Source organism: Phalangium opilio, unplaced genomic scaffold (assembly GCF_054372755.1).
Source record: "Phalangium opilio isolate 3A_F unplaced genomic scaffold, DU_Popi_V2 ptg000075l_1, whole genome shotgun sequence".
NCBI lineage: Eukaryota > Metazoa > Arthropoda > Arachnida > Opiliones > Phalangiidae > Phalangium > Phalangium opilio.
The window spans coordinates 2,339,793-2,364,237 of NW_028324184.1; the positions used below are offsets into that span (position 1 = coordinate 2,339,793).

A 24,445-nucleotide genomic window follows, 5' to 3' on the forward strand; every position below is an offset into this window, starting at 1 on the left:
ACATTTCATTGATCTTCTTCAGTTGTGTCAAAATTCTGGACTACGTAAAAAATCTAATATTCGTAAGTAAATATTTATTCCATGATTTCCATCATCGGAAGTGAGATCATTGGAATTCAGAAGTTCTCCATGAATTGCATCACCAGGATAAAAAGCACACTCGTCAACAATAACATTGTTGTCACTTTCAACGGGAATGCTGGAAATCTCATCCACGCCGTATAACAAAGGGTCGTTAACGTATTCAAAATCAGCATTTTGAATGTCTAATTCATTCATGGTTGACATACACCAAAGTTGAATAGGCGAGTAAGAATTTTCAGTGCTTAAGGAATGGTGGTTCCAAGCTTCGGTCAGCGATCTACACGATTTTCGAATTCTCGGTAAGAATACCAAATGTAACGCGTATAAGTGCATTTCATTGTCGGCATCAAGGTAGCCTTCATCTTGCATAAACCGGAAAATGCCTTTAAAATAGGATGACACTAGACGATTTACTTCACGCCAAAGCCGTTCTATACGTTGGTTATGCACAGATAGACCTGTTATAAAGCTACCTCTATCCAAGCCACGATTATTCAACATAAATCTAGCAACTTCAATGTTCTCCATGCCCTTGTCTCCTCGAACCCTTAGAGGCAATCCATAAGACCTGACGCCCTCTTCAAAAAGACCCAAAACACTGCTCGCTCTGTTGTTAGAGAAGCATTGCAAATAAATTAAGTATCTACTGTATCCATCGATGCATCCGTGAAACACGAGTCTCCAAGCTATCAATTTATGGTTCGAATCCATATGCCTGTAAATAAAATCTTATCAGGATGCCCTCAATTCATATTTTCGCGGTCTACGACTTGAGGTTTTCACTTAGAAAATAGCATTAGCTCCTTGAACATTGTATCTTCGTCTTGGGATAAGATTTCGTCGTCTAAGAGCTCTTCCCACACACAGAAAAAAGTGTGTTAATGATTTGAACACATTTTTGTGTTCAAAAATCAGATTTTGGTTTCTTGATATGTTTAAGTGATGAAAAAGTGTAATTTATTGAACACTTCGCTTAATTTTGGCGTTCAACTTCTAATTTTTGTTTCTATTTGGAAAAATTGTAACAGTTGAACACAAAATCTTAACACTTTCACAATGAACGCATTAAAAATTTAGGAACAGCGAACGCGATCATTTGTTTTCATGTTCTGTAAACCTTGTAGTTGAAGGCGTACTTCGTCGAAGCTTATTCGATATATACTCTGTTCCAGCTTTGGTTCTCAGCACACTCTAAGCTAGATCTCTATGTAACGTAGCTTTGTGCGTGCTGACGACTAAAGCTGGAACAGAGTATACACCGAATAAGGTCCCGTCGGAGATAGGAAGTTGCTTATCATATAGCGTGAAAACCTATTTCCTCACGCGCATTCTTTATATCCATGGTTTTTCTTTGTCGCCCAGGAATGAATTTAAACTTGAAGTAATTATACAATTCAATGATTCAGTGGCGTCGCTAGGCCTTTTTTTCGGGGGGGGGGGGGTAAAGCCCCCTATTCCCCCCCCCCAAATTTCAAACTTAGACCCCTCTAAAATAATCACCAGACTGGTAAGCATATTTTTAAATAATAAATATTTGGAATGCGAATTTAATTTAACTATACGCCTTGAAAACGTTTCTTGGCAAAGCGCAGACGATGAGACGAACTCTCTGACAAAGCATTTTTGCAATTGCATTTACTTATGTTTGGGAAATTTTAATATTCCCTAAAATTCGTCTGCAACCTTTACTGCTGCTAATGTGCTAATAAGAAAACCGATCCCGAAAGTAACAGCACATAAGTTTTGGGCAGGATTTTTAAGCCTTGGCCCTTCAGAATATTAAAGGTGTAATCCTTTTTGTGGGTAAGTTTTAAGTAACTATTACAAGACAAAAATATATTTCAATACTTAATAGTCCTTTTACTAGCAAAATAACTTAAACCTCAGTACAGTAATACCTATTAATTATTAATTACAAGTAAGAAATTCTCGTACATATCTCTCTTGGACTCTAGAATGAGAGAGGTACAGTCGCCGCAATTAAAACCTTTTTTTCTCGCGACGTCTTGTTTCAACAGTAAGCCGCAAATCTTTATTAAAACAACAATATACGATAAGTTTTTTTATCAATTGTATCAGATCAATAATTTGCGGCTTATTGTTGAAACAAGACGTCGCGAGAGAGAAAGTTTTTAATTGCGGCGACTGTACTTAACATGTTCGTACACTCTAAGAAAGGGAAGTGTAATTTAAGAAAACACTTTTTTTACACCTAAAAACACCCAAAGAGAGTTTTATTACCTTGAGTTTTTGTGGGGCCAATTTAAGGTGTAAATTCGGTGTAAAATAAAACTTTTTAAAACCGTTTTGAAATTAAAAATGGAAAATTATAGTACTGCGGGTTTCTTAAATAAGGTCTTTCATTTTCATTAATGTTTTAATATTAAAGTCAATACAAACAGTAAAAAATTATTGAAAAACTTGATTGTTAAGCATTTTTTAAAGATGATATTCATGAAAGAATATATTTTTATCCTTTAAATAAAATTAACAAAGAAATTCGTAATCAGAGGGTATTGTACTTTTGTAAAACACTGCTAAACGTGTTAGGCGACACTCTGAAACGTGTTAGGTGACACTCTTAAAAGCGTCATGCGACACTCTTGCAGTGGGGTCGCTAAGTCTTTTTGGGGGCTTTAGCGCCCCTAAAATTTCAAAGTTAGCCCCCTTAAAATAATCCGTAAATTCTACTAAAAAATTGCTCGTATCCCCTAAAATTTTGTAGCAATATAGTGTAAAAAATTATTATGATAATTTCGTTCAGTTTCATCTTTGTAGAGATGAATTTCAATATCAAACAGTAGTGGGGACTAAAAGCAAACGGAAACTGAACTTATAAAAGACGAGTGAAATTCTTTCATCCACAATTGTCTCATAGTCACTAACTGATCGGTTCCGTACTCTTTATTAATAAAAGTTTGTAAATCTTTAATATACGAATAATAAACTTAAACCCCCCACCCCCCCTCCCCCCAAATTTCAAACCCTAGCAACGCTACTGCACTCTTGAAAGTGTTAAGCGATACTCTTAAAAGTATTGTGCGACACAAAAAAACGAGACTATGTTAGTAGGGCGACTACAGACGCCAACTTTTGTGACATGTCTTATCTTTATTTTGAGAATCATTAGAGTAGAAAATGAAATTTTTTTTTAAATATTGTAGAGTAGATTAGGTCAAACGCGTTTCTGGTGCTCGAAAAATTCTTAGTGAAAAGAGATTATTAAATTTAACAAGAACGTTTATATCTACTGCTTGGATATTATGGCCTCCAAAACCAACTTAATACCCGATGAAATTATAGTAATTAAAAACTTTCTGCCTTTTTCAGAGGCTATTAAGTCGGTAAAAATTACCAACTTTTATGCAGTTTCACACTGAATGCTAGAACTAGCATTCAGGGCCGGATTAAGCAATTTTGCACCGGGGGCCGCCCCCTTTAGTCGAAAAAAACAGAACAGCAAATGTCCCTAAGAGGGAATAGTTTAACTCTATGCGCCCCCAACAAGACTTGCGCCCGGGGGCCAGTGCCCCCTCGCCCCCCTCTTAATCCGGCCCTGCAAGCATTGCTTAAAGCGGTATAGTTCTGCATGTAAGAACTTTCCTCTTAATTTAACTCAAAGTGGAACCTTGCTGTGAATATACCACTGATTGCTAATAAACCACCCACTCTTTAAGGTGTTATGAGACACTCTGAAAGGTGATATGCGACACTTTGAAAGGTGTTATGCGACACTCTGAAAGGTGTTATGCGACACTCTGAAAGGTGCTATGCCGCACCCTTTAAAGAATTGCACAACACTCATGTGAGAGTAAAAATTAAGTTTTAGTTCGATATAAGAGTTAAAAAGGTGTTAAACTGCACCTCTGTTGCACCATTTTATAGCACCAATTGCTCCATAAGTGTTATTAAACCCTTTCAGGGGTGTAAATGAACACCTGTAATGATGTCAAATTTGGCCCCAAACTACTTTTAAAGGTGTTAAAACGCGCCCCATTTTCTTAGAGTGTATGCTTAACACGTAAAAGACGTTCAAAACCGAAACAAAAATCGTCTTGAACACATTAGAAAGTGAACATATTTTCACTTGAACATGTGCTCATTTTTGAACATGTATAGTAGAAAGAGTCGCATGAAGGTGTTCAGGGATTGTGTTCAGCTCCTGAACACATTTTCTACATAATTAACATGTTCAGAGGCAGAACACTTAAATAAAAACACGTTCAAAATCAAACACAAAATGGCTTGAATGCATTAGAAAAAAGAACAGATTTCTATTTGAACATGTTCTCATTTTTGAACATGTATAGGAGAGTGTTGCATGAAGATGTTCAGGGATTGTGTTCAATTTCCTAACACATTTTTTTCTGTGCAGGGTCCAATATATTTAGTCGCTCTCTCACTCTCCATCGTTGCACTCTTAATCTCGAGCTTCGCAAGGCACCAATAACGTACGTTTCTCCAATGTTGGGATTATTATTTAATATATTTGTAATAAATTGGTCAAGTTGGGCATCTGTTATAGGTTCGTAATTTTCACTTTCCAGGCCAAGATAAGAACGGTGTCGCTGAAGTGTTCGAACTGTTACTCCAAGAAATGACGCTACTCTCACCCACGACAAACCGAGTGTACTTCGACAAAATTCTATCTGCTCAATAGTTAATTGATATCGCGGCCTTCCTACAGTGCATTCTCGCAAAACAGGGCAAATGTAAGGTTCTTCTACTTCCTCCCTAGTGTTTATAATATCCTCCATTTCGTTAACCAAAGAAGCAAATCCGTTATATACTACTTGAACTAAGTTAAGAAGGACGCCATTTGGATCGGGATTACGTTGAACAGAGGTTAAAATTGCTTCCAAAACTCTGCAGTGGCCTTGTAGCCTACGATGATTTATTTCAACAACATTAATATCCATTGAATAACAGTGTCGCAAACATTGCTCGTAAGCGTGTCTTAATTCACGAATGAAGTCCTCAACTTCGTTACAATTACAATGTAAACAGAAAACAATGATAACTAAACCTAATCTAAAAAATACAGACTTCATTTTGAATAATTTTGTTTCTAAGAGATACCAATATTGTGACTTTCTGCTATTTTAAAGAACAGAAGACTGGGACGAGCTAACAAAACATTTTCCACGCTTCAATTTTACCTTCCCCTCTATCTGTTGACCCCCACAATCCCACCCGGAGATTGAACAAGTGTCACTCTTGACCACCAACTTTCGACTAATTTATATCACTTTTCGACTAATATATATATCACTTTTCGACTAATATATATATCACTTTTCGACTAATATATATATCACTTTTCGACTAATATATATATAACTTTTCGACTAATATATATATAACTTTTCGACTAATATATATATAACTTTTCGATTAATATATATCGCTTTTCGACTAATATATATATATAACTTTTCGACTAATATATATCACTCTTCGAATAATATATATCAGATCTCGACTAATATATATCACTCTTCGACTAATATATATCACTCTTCGACTAATATATATCAGATTTCGACTAATATATATCAGATTTCGACTAATATATATCAGATTTCGACTAAGATATATCAGATTTCGACTAATATATATCACTCTTCGACTAATATATATCAGATTTCGACTAATATATATCACTCTTCGACTAATATATATCACTATTCGACTAATATATATCACTCTTCGACTAATATATATCAGATTTCGACTAATATCACTCTTCGATTAATATATATCAGATTTCGACTAATATATATCAGATTTCGACTAATATATATCAGATTTCGACTAATATATATCAGATTTCGACTAATATATATATCACTCTTCGACTAATATATATATCACTCTTCGACTAATATATATATCACTCTTCGACTAATATATATATCACTCTTCGACTAATATATATCAGATTTCGACTAATATATATCAGATTTCGACTAATATATATCAGATTTCGACTAATTTATATATATCAGATTTCGACTAATATATATCAGATTTCGACTAATATATATCAGATTTCGACTAATATATATCAGATTTCGACTAATATATATAACATTTCGACTAATAAATATCACATTTCGACTAAAATATATCACATTTCGACTAAGATATACCAGTTATTTAGACGAATTTTGTCCTGTTTGGCGCCCCATAGTATCAAGTGGTAAAACTATCAAATGATATGATAGTGCCCATCTATGCTCGTGACCCTCTGTTTTTGAATAAAAAAACAAGTCTGAGTAATTAACAGTGTGGGAAATAAGGCACTTTTACAGGCCAATAGCCAGTTTAAAAATTAGCTGGGCCAGTTTAAAAATTAAACGCTTCGGGGTCTACTGGCCCTGGTGGCCACTTAATTAATTCAAAGTTTTTCCCCCTCAAGATTTTGGTTCATTAAATAAATACTATGTTAATCCCTAAACTTGTCTCGTCTTTGCTTCTACGCTGTGTGCTTGTTTTCCCTGAATTGTGGGAGTGGGATTATGGGTGGGTTTCGTATGTCTGTCTACGCTCTACACACAGTGTGGAATCTCTAGATGAAGTGATTTTTGCAGTTAGCTAAAGGGAAGATAATCTCTCGGTAGTCTTGTTTGGGTCTGGTCTATGTGAAGATAACAATGGAGTGTCAACTCCCTGCCTACGGGCCGAATTTTTTAATTTAGCATTACTCAATAAAGACTTATAGTTCTTAATTTAAGACTCCAATATTTTTAAATACCCATACCTATAAAATCTAACCTACTAAGCCTACGCCCTAGCAAATATTGTCCAGAATAAATAATTTGGCCATAAATTACGAAAGCCTGATTTTTGAGGCTAAAAGTGGTAGGTGGCACCGTGGCCAGTTTTTTAATTAAAATACCTAGGCTCTACTGGCCACAGGTCCAGTTTTAAAAAAATCCTTATTTCCCACACTGGTAATTAATAAAGTGGTTTTGGACCTGTAAACCTGTCTTATTTCCATGGCTGCCGTGCTCCCTTACTTATACGATCGTCTGCTACAATGACTGCTACACAATTTCAACCAAAATTGGCCCCAACCTAAAGGGGTTTTGAATTTTCGGATTAAATTTTATTATTCTGTAACTTGTAGCCTTTCTATCTTCTCTCTCAATTTTTTGGCAACACTGGGGGAATGATTTTCGTGAAGGATTTGTTGTTTGTTTTTGATAAAATGGCTCTAGTTTGAAAAGTTATGTCTTTAGAGTCGGACATTTCCGAAATGAGTTTAATAAGTCTTCAAAGGGTGGCGCAAAAAGAGGTACTTGAGAAATTATTGGACTATACGTGGTTTGCACAGAAATTTGAAATTTCAAAAAACTGGACTTTGTTTACAGGAAATGGAGGAGAATGATTGCAACTGTGATCACTTAAGCAAAGATGAACAAATAAAGCAACTAAAAGCCAAGGTGAGATTCAAAGATTATAGCGCTTTGACCAGTACAGCATCAGCCATCCAATTTAGTATCCCTTTAAAGCAAGTCTCAGTTGTGACTCTGGTTTAGTATAAAAAAAACGGCACTAGATGCTCCCATAGTCAAGGGGTGGAGTTGACTGACCCAATAAGCTTATTAAGGCTAGGTCTAGCTCCGCCCTTGACACAGTTCATTGATTTAAATCAGTTGGATTTAAATCAGTGATTTAAATCATGATTTGAATCAAACGATTTTTTTAAAAAAATCATTTGATTAAAATCAAGTATTTATTTTTATTTTTAAAAAATGTTTTCTAAGATTCCAAGAAATAGTTTAAGAAACTTTACTATAATTAAAAAGAACCATGGTTTTGGCATATTTCAGTTTATGTTTTTCCCAAAACTCCAAGTTTGTCTTGCCACTCGTGGTCAAATTTAACTGGAGTAAGATTCTAAATAGAGTGCTGTCAGAAGCGCCGGTGTGACGTCACCCATGCTGTTTTCCCATAAAGAAAAAACGGTAACTGTCATGGCCGCCCATTGGTAAAGGCAGACTCGTGACGTTTAACCTTGGATCTGACGTCACAACTGACAGCACTCTATAGGCTAGGAAATGAAACAGCGATCAAGCTAGTCTTTTTCTACAAGCATTTGAATAGTAACAATAAGAATAACTCTGTAGAAATGATCCAATAGCCGCTTAAATGTCATGATTATTTTGCTTTTGGTTAATTTTGACTCAAAAGTTTTCATGTTGGTAATTTACTATCTAGTAGTTCAATAAAAATAAAAAAAAATCCAATTTTAATAAAAAAAAAATCAACAACCCTGGCCCTTGAGGACGATTTCTGATTGGTTCCTGCCTTTGGCTACATAAAATTGGTGTGTAGAAGGTCAATCATCGTGTTTCGGGCGCCACAGGAGCTGACATTTGCTTTAAAGTAGAAATCGCAATAGAAAAACCTTAAGTAAACCAATGTTTATTTGTGGGTGATTAGAAACACATCCCTCGACCATTTATAGAGTTATTAAAGGGCTCCACAAGAGCCTTGTGGGAGCTCTATGCCTACACACACACAAACTGCAGCCTTGCTTATAGTTCTTGCAAAGCTATCGCGCCCTCTGTTGGCGCCCGTGACGAAAAAACCCCTTGTGATCCCCCCTTTGTTCACGTCATTGTTGTTTTCTTTCTGCACACTTTAAAAGACATTCTGCGTAGAAGGAAGTCCTATTTTGTAATGCAGCCTATTTTTTCAGTGTAATGGTTTAATATCAAACGTGAAAAAAGAGAGGATGAGAACTTTGTTTACGATAAATGAGAAACTGGATGAAATTGGAAGGCTCAATGGGGTCATTAATGAGTTGGAAAGTGAAATCAAGGACCTGATGGTTTGTGACATTCTTCATTTTCGTAGTCGATGTGAAAGAGAATCGGGTTAAAAGTATTAGTTCAATTATTGTTATTTGTTTATAACTTAGGAGGAAAGTGAAAGAGCCAACATTGAATGTGTGAAGTTAGAACCTGTTGAAAATGATTTAGGACTGAATGAACAGGAATTATCTCATCCTGTTCTGATAAATCAACAAACAGAAGAACAAATACAAAGGTATTTTTATTTAAAGCAAAGAACCAATGAGAACTTGTGCACGAGGGCGGATCTAAAACTAGGACTGTTCACGAGCTCGAGCCGACACTTTGGAGGCTTGATTAATTAACGAGCGAGCATTTTTAAGGTCGAGCCGAGCCGATAGGCATCGAACCAATACGACTCGCGAGCTTAGTCATGGAAATAGTGCTTTCTTTTTAGTCCTTCTTTCCACCAATAGCGTTCCCTTGTATTTTTACAAGAAATAAAGCGGGAAAATTTGCTTTCTCTCGGCTATGGTTAAGTTAAGCTCAAGTGTAATTTTTTATTTCACTGACTAATTTGCGTCCATAAAACTTGATTCGTTAAGCCTTGCCACGATAATCGTGAATAAAATCAGAAGTATGTAATTATTCGAGAGAAGTGTACCACAAAGCGGCTGGGTAATTGTAACATGATTCTTTCCAACATCATTTTACATTTGGAGCAAGGTTACTATTAAACCGAATCATGCGCATACGCGATAAATAATTCCCTCATCGTTACTCTATTGGCGCTTAAATGTTTGCCAAGGCGCATGCGCTTGTGGATTGTTGTCCCACGTCTAGATAATCAAGGTTTGTGGGTTGATTGCTGAGGATTAAGTACCAAGCAGTTATAGAATTCACCCCACGTTGTGATGCCCATCTGAAGTTTGTTGAGCAGGAAAGCAAATGTTCAAGAAGGGTGACTGGGTGAGCCTGGGAAGAATCATGTTACATATAACCAAAGTATTAAGAGGTTACAGAGTGTCATCCTTCTTCCATTATCCCCTTCTGATAAAATGTATTAATCTTATGTTGCTGTTGCTATATCAGTTTTGACGGTTTGTTTATTTGCGTAGTTCGCCAAGTATACCAGCTGAGATACCCAGCAACATTTACCAAAGTCTGCTTAAAGTGGAAGCCACGGACCTCGAGCAATTTGGTTTAGGTATGGTGTCACATTATCGTAATCCTGACACGCAATCTGATGTAGTTCCAGTTTAATGAAACTATTAGGGTTATTTTTTCGTTTTGATCATCAAGGTTCGTTGGTAAAAGCTGAAGGTGCTTGCAATGTCCAAGGCACGCTGACTGAAGATATTAAGGAAGAATCACCCGGATGTGACGCGGAGGTTGGCAAAGGAAACTCATCCCAAACTAAAACTACCTCGAAAAAGGCTAAAAACGCTGGTCTTGGAACGCGAATTATGAAACTATGTATTCCTAAACTAAAATACAGTGACTGTGTTCCTTATTTACCAAACCTTGAGGGCGAAAGACAGTTGGAAATGTCTCCTGTCCCAACGACAGATTCGCCTCTCGAGAAAAATCTTAAAATTCACAATTCTTATCCTAAATCACGAATTTCTTCGACAAAGAGAGGAAATGAGAGTAAAGCAACTCGATCCAAGAAATTGCGTCTTGAAAAACGTTGGGAATTGTCGTCGCTTGACGCAAATATGGAAAGCAATTCTCTAGAAGAAGCTCCAGAGAAGAATCTTAACGATAACCAATCCAAAATGAACTTGACCGATTCAAGAAAAACTGATAATAGACAAAATCAAGCTATGAAACTGTACTTGCCAAGCGATTTACCAAGAGTGCCGATTGAAGTTGAAGATAATACTTCAGTGTCCAGCTCTGATGCATCCGAAAGTAGCTCGTCAAATAATTACGAAAGTAATGCAACTTCTGCCAGTTCGGAAATTGGTAAGTCATTTTACGCTTAGGGTCAGCAACGGTTTTCGGGACTGGAACATAAAACTCAAAAATTGTCAAAATTGACCCACTTACAGTAGAAACCTCATGAGCATGTTTCGAAATTTTCTAGTGGTAGTTCCCCTAACAGGTTTTTTAACCCCGTCCTTTCCAACCCTCATTTCTTCCGTCTTCCCTGGGATTTTTCAGTCTAATCCTCAATCCTTAGCTTAAGTCGAGGGCTTAAGTTTCTAAAAGTTATGTCTCATTTAATTTAATACGTTTTTAACTTTTTTAATTTAAACGGAAAACTGTTCCTACGGATAATATTAAGCTCAATACTTGATTACCTAAATTCAGCGGTTGAGCCTGAGCTCCGTGGCCACCGGACGAGAAAAAATTCCCTTTTAAAAATACAGGTACCCGGCCGTTCTTGGTGTCTTAAAGAGCCCAAGCAAACGTTGCTCAGATTGATAAGACCTTAGTACTTTACTCCCAATGGTCTTTGAAATAGTGAATAATCTCATCGAAAGAATATTTTTGAGACCCTACTCCGTCTTTATAGCAGTTCTCGAATCTATGCAAGTGGTCAATCGGTTCTTAAGGTAGTGCCGAAGGAACCGCGCCACCGAATAATTGTCCTTCGCGTGTTAGGTTCTATACGAGGCGTTTCAAATATATCGTGTAGCTCACCTAGGCCCAAGATGCGTACTTTGCGTGTGAATTCTTACCGCTTTTGGTCTTACTTATAATGAAATATGAAACGATTTATTATTGAAAATGTAACATATACAATTTGTAATATATTGAAAATTACTTAATGTATGGGAAACAAGGATTTTAAAGAGAAAATGGTGTTAAGGTAAACGTCCTTGAAATTTGGGTAGAGCCTTTCGGCAAAATAATGTTTTTGTCGTGGCAAACTATCCGAGACGTTTTATTTTCTTCCGACTTCATCGTTGCATTAAGCAAATCATGATTTTGTCACATACACCGCTTACGCTGAGTGACTGACTACCTTCCTCGGAGGAGTGGCAATCATATCCTTAAATTATGATGATATCCGACTCTTTCAAAATTTTGCACTTTACATAACATCATATTCAGTTCATAAGGGTAACGCCAGGACCAAATGTATCCCACACAGTCGTGAGTTAATTTGGAGTTACGTGTTAAGGAATTGCAGTTACTTACATTTTAACTCCGTCACCTATTATTTTCCCTTCCAAAAGCAGATTTATATTGCAATAGACTAAAACCTTAAATATTTTCTTGATGATAAACAACCATTAGTTTCCACTTTCTGATAGATGAAATCTTCGGAGACAGTCATCTCCATTCGGAGCGTTATTCCTTTTGTTTTCCGAACTTGTTTTCTTTAACTTTGCGTCATTTTAGTACTTGGCATGACCGGTTTTATCAAGTGCGATGAACAGTACAATGTGTTTGATTCAAATTGTGAGAAGTTTCAGTTTGTTTGCTTTCTGAAGAAAAATCCGAGAAGCAGCGTTCAACTCTTTGCAAATATTCTCCTGGGCCAGAATTGTAGTTCTGTGGATTTTTTTCAAAACAGTTAATACAATACAAAAAAAGTTACATCCAAACAAAAAACTCTCCTTATACATTAAGAGCAGTATGAAGTCTTATCTAAGAGAGCTACCGCTCTCATAGAATTTTTTTTCTTCCAAAAATCTCGAATGTGGGAGACACGGACTTCCTGCCGGAAAATCAGTGTGTTCAGTTTTTGGACCAAATTCCGCTTTAAACGTAGATGAAAACTTTAAACTTAGATGAAAACTAATCTTGGGCCAAAAGCCGCTAATCGATGCTCACTTTCAGTCGTTGTGGTTGTAACATATGTTGGACAAAACGTTCACACCTTTTATGTTATTTTTAAGATTCTACATACTTTGAACTGTAGCACTAAACGACCTTTCATCGTTTTGAATAATGAAACAAACCCTTAAAATACCCCGTTTTTCCAAGGGTCTTCACTCTTTTCTTATCATCGCTGGTGCTTATTTCGAGCAAAAATACTTTGACAGAACGAAATTAATAAATTGGTAACTTGTCTTTACGCAGCGTCACCTAGCATTTGATTCCCTCAAAATCAGCTGAAAGTTAAAAGTACAACCTTTCAGGTTTCGAGCCAAGGTTTCTTTTCGCCAGTTAAGTTAATCTTCATTCCCTTTTTATGATATGCGTGTTTATTTACCAGCAAACGCCTTGAACAACACTGTTTCAACACGCCTTTTTTTTCTGTATCACCGCGTTTTCGTACGCATTACCTTTTTCCATGAAGTTCAATTGAATATCATTTTATTTTTGATGATAAATTGTAAATGATGTTAGTGGTTTCTATGTTTTCTATGGGAAAATTGAACAAGAAACGTACAGAGGCCTACAACGTCGCGTATGAAAGGGTAACGAAGAAAAACTCTTCAACTGTGATCAGTGTGAATATGCGTGCACGCAGAAGAGTAAATTGATCACACCTCAACGCATTCATAGCGGTGAAAAACCGTTCAAATGTCATCAGTGTGACTTTGCAAGTAGGCAGAAGAATGTTTTGATCATACACAAACACATCAGACATGAACCTATTCGCTAGCGAAAACTACGTAGACGCCACCTATCCACACTGCGTGGAACTATATAGTGTTGATCAGAATAAATCGGTTGTCGCGAATTCGTCATTGCCAGCTTTCCGCGTTATTAATGCACTGAAACTATGGAATCTCAAATAGCTATGCCATCATCAATGGGAGTGTGAAAAGGAAAATCAAGTGGTTTTTCATCTATTCTGCTAATTATAAGAACAATCTGCCTAGTGAACTACATCCGTATGGTTTAAAATCATGGATGGTAGTAATCGTGTGAGTAATTTGATCATACACAAACGCATTCACAATCGTATTGACAGTGCTGAAAAACCTTTCAAATGTGATCAGTGTGATTATACCTGCACAATGAAGAAGCATTTGATCTGTCATCAACGCATTCACGGTGGCGAAAAACCCTTCAAATGTGATCAATGTGACTTTGGATGCACTCAGAAGAGTAGTTTGATTGCACATAAACACATTCATAGCGGCGATAAGTCCTCCATAGGTACACATCGGGTGGTTTAACAAAGTTTCTTTAGATAATGCAATGTGCAAAGCACATTAATGTTTAATTACAATTGTCTCTGCAAAGATTTAACGGTTCGGGCTGGATCGAAAGTAAAATGCACACTAGCTAAACATTTAAAGGCATAAAGCAGACTGTACGTTGTCTCTAAATAGTGACTCTGACGGTTCTATAAGTTTAAATAATCGAATCAGGGGGAAAGCTTCCATTCCCCCTCCCTGATCGAACCCGGTGACATCACTGCAAATATATTCAACAGTCAGATTTGTGCACCTCCTAGGTTCACGTGGGATATCATTCATACAAATAATATTGAATGTGTTTTATAAGTATACATATTTTTATTACCTTTTAAAAGTTTCCACAATCTGAAAGCATAAATTGGGTTAGGCAAGATCAAGTCTTTCGAGACCGCTGTTTCGACTCGCACATGGATCTGTTTCTAAACTCGTTTTCTTTGATAATACATTCAAAGTGTGATTAGTGTGACTATGTTAGTACCCGTAAGAGTACTTTAATCGCACGTCAAGACATTCACAGTGGCGAAAGACCATTCAAATGTGATCAGTGTGATTATGTCAGCCCGCTAAAGAATATTTTGATCAGACATCAACGCAAGAATCACAATATATATAATATTGAATATAACCCTTTATTTAACTATAATTAACAATATTTGATATAACAAATGGTATATCAGTAATGATATCTTCGCTATTAAAGAAGAACGCCTAATTGAATTACTATGAGGTCGTAGACCTCGGTACCTCAGTTGGTTAGAGCGTGGGACGGTAACCCAGAGGTCGGTGGTTCAAATTCACCCCGAGGTAGTTGTCATCTTTTCACATCGTCCGCAACCGGAAATTAGATTGGTAGAGTTAACACTGTTAACTGCTAGTTGGTTTCAGCAGAAACAGGAGATTGCAAGATTATCGCTAAGCTTAACTTTACCGTTGAATTCATGCTTTTGTTTTTTCACTACTTTGTAGGTGTTATCATGTACCTACGGAGGTTTAATGGCAGAATATTGCTGTTTATATTGTCACGTGTATTTTATTATACGTTTATTATGGGAAAGTTTCCATTCAGTTTTACGCAAATTTCTAATGTGGGATGAAGTTTGATATTTGAATCATATATACATATATATTGGAGAAAGTTGTCTGTTTGTTCTTTATGACATACACAGTCACAAATAGTTAATTCCCGAATTCGACCAAGCTGCAGGGTTGATATCAGTGAATGTAGGACATAATCCCCCCTGGACATAATCCCCCCATTAGAGAGGAAAAGGACATAATCCCCTCAGGTAGGAGACAAAATCCCCCGGACAATTTTCCCCCGAATGGATGTCGAAGACAAAATACCCCCAGCCTTAGGACAAATTCCCCCCAGCCCCAGGACGAATTCCACCCAAACTGTGTTTACGACAAAATACCCTAGAGAATGATTTCAATTTATATGAAGATTTCAAAATTTTAAAAAGTAATTTTATTTCGGAAGAAAATAAATGTAAAAAATATTATTTTGGAAAAGGCGTACCATTGTTACAATATTTCCAAAATATTACTAACCTAACCTAACCGAACCGAACCTAACCTAACCTAACCCAACTGAACCCGAATAAAATCAAAAGATTGTCAAACTGAATGTCAATATTGAATGTAAAAATAATATTTTGGAAAAGGCGTACCATTGTTACAATATTTCTAAAATATTACTAACCGAATCCAACCTAACCTAACCGAACCGAACCTAACCTAACCTAACCCAACCTAACCAAACCTAACCTAACCCAACTGAACCCGAATAAAATCAAAAGATTGTCAAACTGAATGTCAATATTGAATGTAAAAATAATATTTTGGAAAAGGCGTACCATTGTTACAATATTTCCAAAATATTACTAACCGAACCCAACCCAACCTAACCTAACCGAACCAAACCTAACCTAACCCAACCTAACCAAACCTAACCTAACCCAACTGAACCCGAATAAAATCAAAAGATTGTCAAACTGAATGTCAATATTGAATGTAAAAATAATATTTTGGAAAAGGCGTACCATTGTTACAATATTTCTAAAATATTACTAACCGAATCCAACCTAACCTAACCGAACCGAACCTAACCTAACCTAACCTAACCGAACCCGAATAAAATCAAAAGATTGTCAAACTGAATGTCAATATTGAATGTAAAAATAATATTTTGGAAAAGGCGTACCATTGTTACAATATTTCTAAAATATTACTAACCTAACCTAACCTAACCTAACCAAACCTAACCTAACCCAACTGAACCCGAATAAAATCAAAAGATTGTCAAACTGAATGTCAATATTGAACGTAAAAATAATATTTTGGAAAGGGCGTACCATTGTTGCAATATTTCCAAAATATTACTAACCGAACCTAACCTAACCGAACCAAACCTAACCTAACCTAACCCAACCTAACCAAACCTAACCCAACCTAACCAAACCTAACCTAACCTAACCCAACCTAACCAAACCTAACCTAACCCAACCTAACCAAACCTAACCTAACCCAACTGAACCCGAATAAAATCAAAAGATTGTCAAACTGAATGTCAATATTGAATGTAAAAATAATATTTTGGAAAAGGCGTACCATTGTTACAATATTTCTAAAATATTACTAACCGAATCCAACCTACCCTAACCTACCCTAACCTAACCTAACCTAACCTAAGCTAACATAACCAAACCCAACCGAACCTAACCAAACCTAACCCAACCCAACCCAACCCAACCTAACCTAACCTAACGCAACCAAACCCAACCCAACCTAACCGAACCTAACCTAACCTAACCAACCAAACCCAATTGAACCCGAATAAAATCAAAAGATTGTCAAACTGAATGTCAATATTGAATGTCAGTGACACAACCAGTTAACAATTCGAAACAAAAATTGTTTCGTATTTCCAATTTTTCTCCATTATTAACGCTAATTACTAATACGTAAACCTATTTCTACCCTAGAAATGAATGAAACTGAACGAAATAATTCAAATTATATTTTGATAATACTCACGTACCTTCAGGGATTCGAACCCACCATTCTTCTCTCCGTTGTTCAACGCCTTATCCACTACGCCACCAGATCGCTGAGGCTTCCAGTGTTTTAGTTAATATTGATATTGTATTTTTTATTTCCGGGGGATTATGACAAGGGAATTTTGTCTAGAGCGTGGGGGATTTGTCTAGAGGGTGGGGGATTTTGACTAGAGAGTGGGGGATTTTAACTAGAGAGTGGGGGATTTTGTCTACAGAGTGGGGGGATTTTGTCTACAGAGTGGGGGGATTTTGTACTCTTAACTAGGATGGGGGGAAAATGACCGGGGGATTTTGTACGTTTTTAACAAGGGGGGATTACGACCGGGGGTCTTTTGTCTTGGGGGTATTTAGTCCGTATACCGATATCAGTAACACCAGGAACTCAAAAATCTTCCACGTTCCCAACGCGTATATTAGGTTTTGGAAACCGCTGTTTCGACTCAGACATGGATTATTTTTGTTCACGACCTTATTTCTTTGTCTTTGTGTCTTTTTAAGCCTAAGCATAACCTATTTTATCAATTGCTTTTGAACAAACAATGTTTTTGAAGCGTGTTGTATGATATCATTTGAGGTTTTAATTTATTTCTTTTCTGTAGGAAAATCCAAGAAAAAATGTTCAACTCGATACAAATATTCACCTGAATATGAAAGAGATCTTGAACTTGACATTCGAAAGGATACTAAAGAAAAACGCTTCAAATGTGATCAGTGTGATTATGCAAGTGCGAGGAAGAATGATTTCAACATACACAAACGCATTCACAGTGGTGAAAAACCCTTCAAATGTGATCAGTGTGACTATGCAAGTACGCGGAAGAATGTTTTGAACATACACAAACGCATTCACAGTGGTGAAAAACCCTTCAAATGTGATCAGTGTGACTATGCAAGTACGTGGAAGAATAAATTGATCGCCCATCAACGCATTCACAGTGGTGAAAAACCCTTCAAATGTGATCAGTGTGACAATGCGTACACGCAGAAGAATAGTTTGTCCATACATCAACGCATTCACAGTGGTGAAAAACCCTTCAAATGTGATCAGTGTGACTATGCAAGTGCGAGGAAGAACGATTTGATCGCTCATCAACGCATTCACAGTGGTGAAAAACCCTTCAAATGTGATCAGTGTGATTACTCTTTCACACGGAAAGATGATTTGTTCAGGCATCAACGCATTCACAGTGGTGAAAAACCCTTCAAATGTGATCAGTGTGGTTATGCAAGTAGGCGGAAGTGTCATTTGATAGTACATAAACGCATTCACAGTGGTGAAAAACCTTTAAAATGTTATCAGTGTGAATATGCGTGCACGAAGAAGAATAAATTGATCACTCATCAACGCATTCACAGTTTTGAAAAACGCTTCAAATGTGATCAGTGTGATTACTTTTTCACACGGAATGATGATTTGTTCAGACATCAACGGATCCACATAAGGTTACCCACAGTTCGGTTCAAATCGGTTTTGGACTAAAACTGAAACTGAACTGAAATTATCAGTTCGGTTCAGCCAGGAAACAAAACTGATCAGTTCAGTTTACAGTTATAACTGAACTGAACCGAAAACCCCTTCAGAGTTTATCAAGAAGAAAAATACGGTGTCAGAGACCCAAAATACCCAGATTGTAACTGTTAACCGCTAACATTTTCTACTACTACTAAGTATTTTGGAATCGTGAAGTGCCATACCTGAAGAGTCATGTTTATTTCACTAACTACGAACTACTAAATATTAACATTGAAAAATTTAACTTTGACTAATTAACTAATTATGATACCCTTTTTAGTTACTAATTATTGGTATTCTTTTAGCATGTGTCTCTCTGCAGAGGGTCCCAGCTAATCACGGGACTTAAATTAATAGCTTATTTCTAAGCGTAATTAAATATACTCGACATAAATGATGAAATATACGTGACACATCCCCCAAAATATCATACAGCATGCAATACTAAACGATGCCAGTTATCTATTGTTATACTTATGTTTGCGGGAACGTATTGATATCGTTTCTCGCGATAGATCGAAAGAGTACTTAACTATCTCTTCAGTTCAGTTTTTATCAGTTCAGTTTAAGAAATAAACCGAACCGAACTGAAAACTGATCAGTTTGGAGATGTGCAAACTGAACTGTGGGAAACCTTAGATCCACAGTGGTGAAAAACTCTTCAACTGTGATCAGTGTGCAGAAGAAAAATTTGATCAATCATCAACGCATTCACAGTGGTGAAAAACCCTTCAAATGTGATCAGTGTGATTATGCCTGTACGCCGAAGAATAATTTGATCAAACATGAACGCATTCATAGCGATGAAAAACCCTTCAAATTTGATCATTGTGATTATGCAAGTAGGCGGTTGTGTCATTTGATAGTACATAAACGAATTCACAGTGGTGAAAAACCTTTCAAATGTTATCAGTGTGACTATACCAGCACAATGAAGAGTAATTTGATCAGACATCAACGTTATAATCACATGGACTAATTAAGTGGATTGTATTTAAGCATAATCAGCAATTTAGAACTTTTAAAGAACCATTTCAAAATGTGTTAATTGCGCAACGCGTTTTCATTTTCGCTTCACGCATTACTGTTCTTTACCACTGTTGTAGATACTCACCAAAAAAGTTTTCGTTCGTTGAAAAGTTGTAAAAACTAAAAACCTACCGTTACGGAATAGTCACCGGAAAGGCTATATGGTTTTATAAAATTGTGGAATGTAACAAGCCTGACGTCTTAACGGGAAACTGTTAGTAATACGATGTTTGTGTTATTTATTTATAAAACCTTCACGACAATATTGAATATAACCCTTATAAACTATAGTTTGTAGAGAAGTTCGCGCCACCTACTCCATTGCCCAGTCAACCATTCCCCAACGAATACTCGTAACAGACCTTGGTGTAACATTTGACCGTGCCCTTCTATTTCGAGAGCACATAACTAACACAGTTAATCGCTGTCGGCGAACTCTAGGAGTTGCTCTAAAAATCTGCCGACCCTTAAGGTCTTTAAAACACTTCCGGTTACTATACCTCACATTAGTTCGTTCTAAGGCTCTATATGGTTGCCTGGCCTGGAGTGGGTGTAGTCTGCATCTTAGAAAACGGATCGAAGGCATACAGAGAAAGTTCATTTTTTATGCTCATATCTTTTTCCTAAGACACATGGAATACAAATACGAAATACTATTGGATCACTTGAACATCCGTAGTCTACATTATTTAATGGAAATTATAGATATTAGATTTTTGCATAAACTTATCCACAACAAAATTTCTGTAAATGATTTATTAGCTTGTGTCCCATTCGATCGAATCCCAATCGACCGAACGCGTTTCCCATTCAATCGAAAACAGCCCAAATGTGCGGTTTGGGGAAAATATATATCAAAATTTAAAAAGCAAACGTTTTCACTTTTTTAAGGCTTTTTTTTCCTACAGTTTTCGTTGTATATATATATTGATGTTTGAAATGTAAAATTTAACTTTAAGAGTGATTGATAACTGAGAGAATTGCTAATAAAGGCGGCTTTCTTTATATTAATAATGGCTACTTGTTTCAATTGAATAAGAAAAAGGATAAAACTAGTTACTATAATTGTAGAAATCCCTCCTGTAAGGTTCGAATAATAGAAGTAACCTAACCTAACCTAACCAAACAAACCTAACCTAAACCTAAACCTAAACCTAACCCTAACCCTAACCTAACCTAACCAAACCTGACCAAACCAAACCAAACCTAACCTAACCTAACCTAACCAAACCTGATCAAACCAAACCAAAACCTAACCTAACCTAACCTAACCTAACCTAACCTGACCTAACCTATCCTAACCTAACCTAACATAACCAAACCTGACCAAACCAAACCTAACCTAACCTAACCAAACCAAACCTAACCTAACCTAACCTAACCTAACCTAACCTATCCTAACCTATCCTAACCTAACCTAACATAACCAAACCTGACCAAACCAAACCTAACCTAAACCTAACCTAACCTAACCAATCCTAACCAATCCTAACCAAACCTAACCTAACCTAAACTTAACCTAACCTAACCAAACCTGACCAAACCAAACCTAACCTAACCAAACCTAACCTAACCTAACCTAACCTAACCTAACCTAACCTAACCTAACCAAACCTGACCAAACCAAACCTAACCTAAACCTAACCTAACCTAACCTAACCTAACCTAACCTAACCTGACCAAACCAAACCAAACCTAACCTAAACCTAACCTAACCTGACCAAACCAAACCTAAACCTAACCTAACCAAACCAAACCAAACCAAACCAAACCAAACCAAACCTAACCTAACCTAACCTAACCTAACCTAACCTAAACCTAACCTTACCTAACCAAACCTGACCAAACCAAACCTAACCTAACCTAACCTAAACCTAACCTAACCAAACCAAACCTAACTTAACCTAACCAAACCTAACATAACAGTAATGTTTTGGAAAAGGCATATTATTTGAGAAGTCAATGAAGCTAAACATGAACATTTCGGAAAAGGCGTACCATAGTAAAATGACTTGTAAAATATTACTAACCTAACATAACGAACCCAAACCTAACCTAACATAACAGTAAAGTTTTGAAAAAGGCATATTATTTGAGAAGTCAATGAAGGTATAAAACATCAATATTTTGAAAAAGGCGTAACATTGTTAAATGATTTATAAAATATTACTAACCTAACTTAACCAAACCAAACCTAACCAAACATAACAGTAATGTTTTGGAAAAGGCATATTATTTGAGAAGTCAATGAAGCTAAACATAAATATTTTAGAAAAGGCGTAGAATAGTTAAATGATTTATAAAATATTATTAGCCTAACCTAACCAAACCTAACTTACAATTTCCTTCTCTGGGTTTGAACCCGAGCCTCTGAATTAAAAGCCTGATATTCTACCATGCTGCTGTGGTGATTCGAAATCCTCACAGACATTTAATTAACTAATTCTTTCAAATAAATTCCCATTCAGCAGAAACCCGCCATTGGGCTGGAAATTTAAATATATTCTCCATAAAAAACCAAAAAGCGGTTTCGGTCGAATGGGATTCGGTCCAATGGGATAATACCATTTATTAAGCAGGCTGTACTTCTTAGTGCCACATGCAATAAGAAAAACTACCACATTTTATGTACCTATAAAACACTTAAATCCTATTATACGAATGCAACAAAATTATAATCGTCACTGCACAACAATTGATATATTTTGTGAACATATTGGAAAAATTCGTTAAGTTCCGTTAAATTTAAAGAATATTCCTATGTCAATCTGTTTAATCTTAATCGTTTAGACCCCAACCATTTGTAAATTTACTTTGATTTTATGTACTATACTTATCGCAATGTGCGTAATCTCGTGAACTACGTAAGTAGTTTTTTTTATGCACAATAAACAAACTTTTCATTTCATTTCATATATAATATAACAAATGGTATATCAGTAACTTTATCTTCGCTATTAAAGAATGATATTTTTACCACAATAATTGATTAATATTTTATTGCTTCTTTCCTTTGTTTAACTTCGTCATCACTTCTAGTTCTAGTTGATTTCAGCAGAAACAGGAGAGACTGAAAAATTGTCGCTAAGCTTTACTTTACCCTTGAATTCATGCTTGTGTTTTTTCACTACTTTGTAAGTGTTATCATGCACCTACGGTAGTTTAATGGCAGAATATTGCTGTTCATATTGTCACGTGTATTTTATTAGACGTTTATTATGGGGAAGTTTGCATTCTGTATTACACAAGTGTCTAACGTGGGGTCAAGTTTGAATCTTCCACGTTCTCAACGCATATATTAGATTTGGTAAAGTCAAACCTTTGGAAACCGCTGTTTCGACTCGGACATGGATTATTATTGTTTCTGAACTTGTTTCGTTTGCCTTTGTGTCTTTTCAAGCCTAAGCATAAACTATTATATCAAATGCCTTTAAAGATTGAAATTTTTGTGATTCGACTTGTATGATATCATATGAGATTATAATCTATTTCCTTTCTGTAGGAAAATGCAAGAAAAAATGTTCAACTCGATACAAATATTCACCTGAAAATAAAAGGGAGCTTGAACTTGACATTCGAAAGGATACCAAAGAAAAACCCTTCAAATGTGATCAGTGTGATTATGCAAGTACGTGGAAGAGTAGTTTGATCAGACATCAACGCATTCACAGTGGTGAAAAACCCTTCAAATGTGATCAGTGTGACTATGCAAGTAAGCGGAAGAATGTTTTGATCATGCACAAACGCATTCACAGTGGTGAAAAACCCTTCGGGTGTGATCAGTGTGACTATACAAGTGCGCGAAAGGATGATTTGACCAGACATCAATGCATTCACACTGGTGAAAAAAAATCCTTTAAATGCGATGAGTGTGATTATGTTAGTACCCGTAAGTGTACTTTAATCGAACATCAACGCATTCATAGCGGTGAAAAACCATTCAAATGTGAACAGTGTGACTATGCAAGTGTGAGGAAGAGTAATTTGATCAGACATCAACGTTATAATCATATGGACTAATTAAGTGGATTGTATTTAAGCATACTCAGCAATTTAAAACTTTTAAAGAACCATTTCAAAATGTGTTAATTGCGCAACGTGTTTTCATTTTCGTTTCAAACATTACTGTTCTAGACAACTGTAGTAGATACTCACTAAGACAAAGTTTTCGTTTGTTGAAAATTTGTAAAAACCTATCGTTAGGGAATAGTCACCGGACGGGCTATATGATATTACAAAATTGGGGAATGTAACTAGCCTAACGTCTTAAACTTGCGCGGCTCCTGTGGATCCCCTACAAGGGGACTTTCCTCCTGAACTCCGGGTTTGGCTTGGCACAGGCTAGTGGGCGAGATTTATACATTCACGTATAAATCCCGCCCACAAATCCCTCTTGCTTCGCCAGGCCAAAAGTGGAGTTCGTAAGGAAAATCAACTTGTAGGGGATCCACAGGAGCCGCGCTATGCTCACTGGTAGTGATACTATATTTGTGTTAGTTATTTTTAAAACCGTCACGAACAATATTGAATATGACCATGCATTCATTCATTAACAATATTTAATATTAAAATGATATCAGTAATGATAGTATTCGCTATTAAAGAATGATATGTTTACCACAATAATTAATTAATATGTTTTTGCTTTGAATCTTAATTTGCTTCTTTAATAACTTCATCGTTGTCATCACTTCTTGTGCTAGTTGGTTTCAGCAGAAACAGGAGATTGCAAAATTATCGCCAAGCTTAACTTTACCGTTGCTTGTGTTTTGTTCACTACTTTGTTTTAGTGTTATCATGCACCTACGGAGCTTTAATGGCAGAATATGGCTGTTCATATTGTCA

The 24,445-nt window shown here is 36.3% G+C and overlaps 2 protein-coding genes and 1 long non-coding RNA gene across 4 annotated transcripts; 2 read left to right on the top strand and 1 right to left on the bottom strand.

Moving 5' to 3' along the window:
- Nucleotides 1-27: 27 nt before the first annotated feature.
- Nucleotides 28-1,560, bottom strand: LOC149658769 (uncharacterized). The gene is made up of 2 exons (XM_089844397.1): nucleotides 868-1,560; nucleotides 28-799 (listed from the first exon to the last, which is right to left on the bottom strand). The coding sequence occupies exons 1-2, from the start codon at nucleotides 894-896 to the stop codon at nucleotides 28-30; spliced, it is 801 nt and encodes a 266-aa protein (XP_089700523.1). The 5' UTR covers nucleotides 897-1,560.
- Nucleotides 1,561-1,616: 56 nt separating this feature from the next.
- On the top strand, nucleotides 1,617-7,210 carry LOC149658770 (uncharacterized). The gene is made up of 3 exons (XR_016369924.1): nucleotides 1,617-1,887; nucleotides 4,460-4,535; nucleotides 4,632-7,210. It is a non-coding gene; the product is annotated as an uncharacterized LOC149658770 (long non-coding RNA).
- Nucleotides 7,211-7,216: 6 nt separating this feature from the next.
- Nucleotides 7,217-23,945, top strand: LOC149658771 (uncharacterized). 2 transcript variants are annotated; one of them, XM_089844394.1, is made up of 7 exons: nucleotides 7,217-7,384; nucleotides 7,461-7,532; nucleotides 8,795-8,926; nucleotides 9,017-9,144; nucleotides 10,007-10,095; nucleotides 10,191-10,856; nucleotides 23,103-23,945. In XM_089844394.1, the coding sequence occupies exons 1-7, from the start codon at nucleotides 7,319-7,321 to the stop codon at nucleotides 23,618-23,620; spliced, it is 1,671 nt and encodes a 556-aa protein (XP_089700520.1). In that variant the 5' UTR covers nucleotides 7,217-7,318; the 3' UTR covers nucleotides 23,621-23,945. The 2 variants fall into 2 exon arrangements, with proteins under 2 accessions (XP_089700520.1, XP_089700519.1); XM_089844393.1 differs by lacking the exon at nucleotides 23,103-23,945 and adding an exon at nucleotides 17,658-22,585.
- Nucleotides 23,946-24,445: the final 500 nt, after the last annotated feature.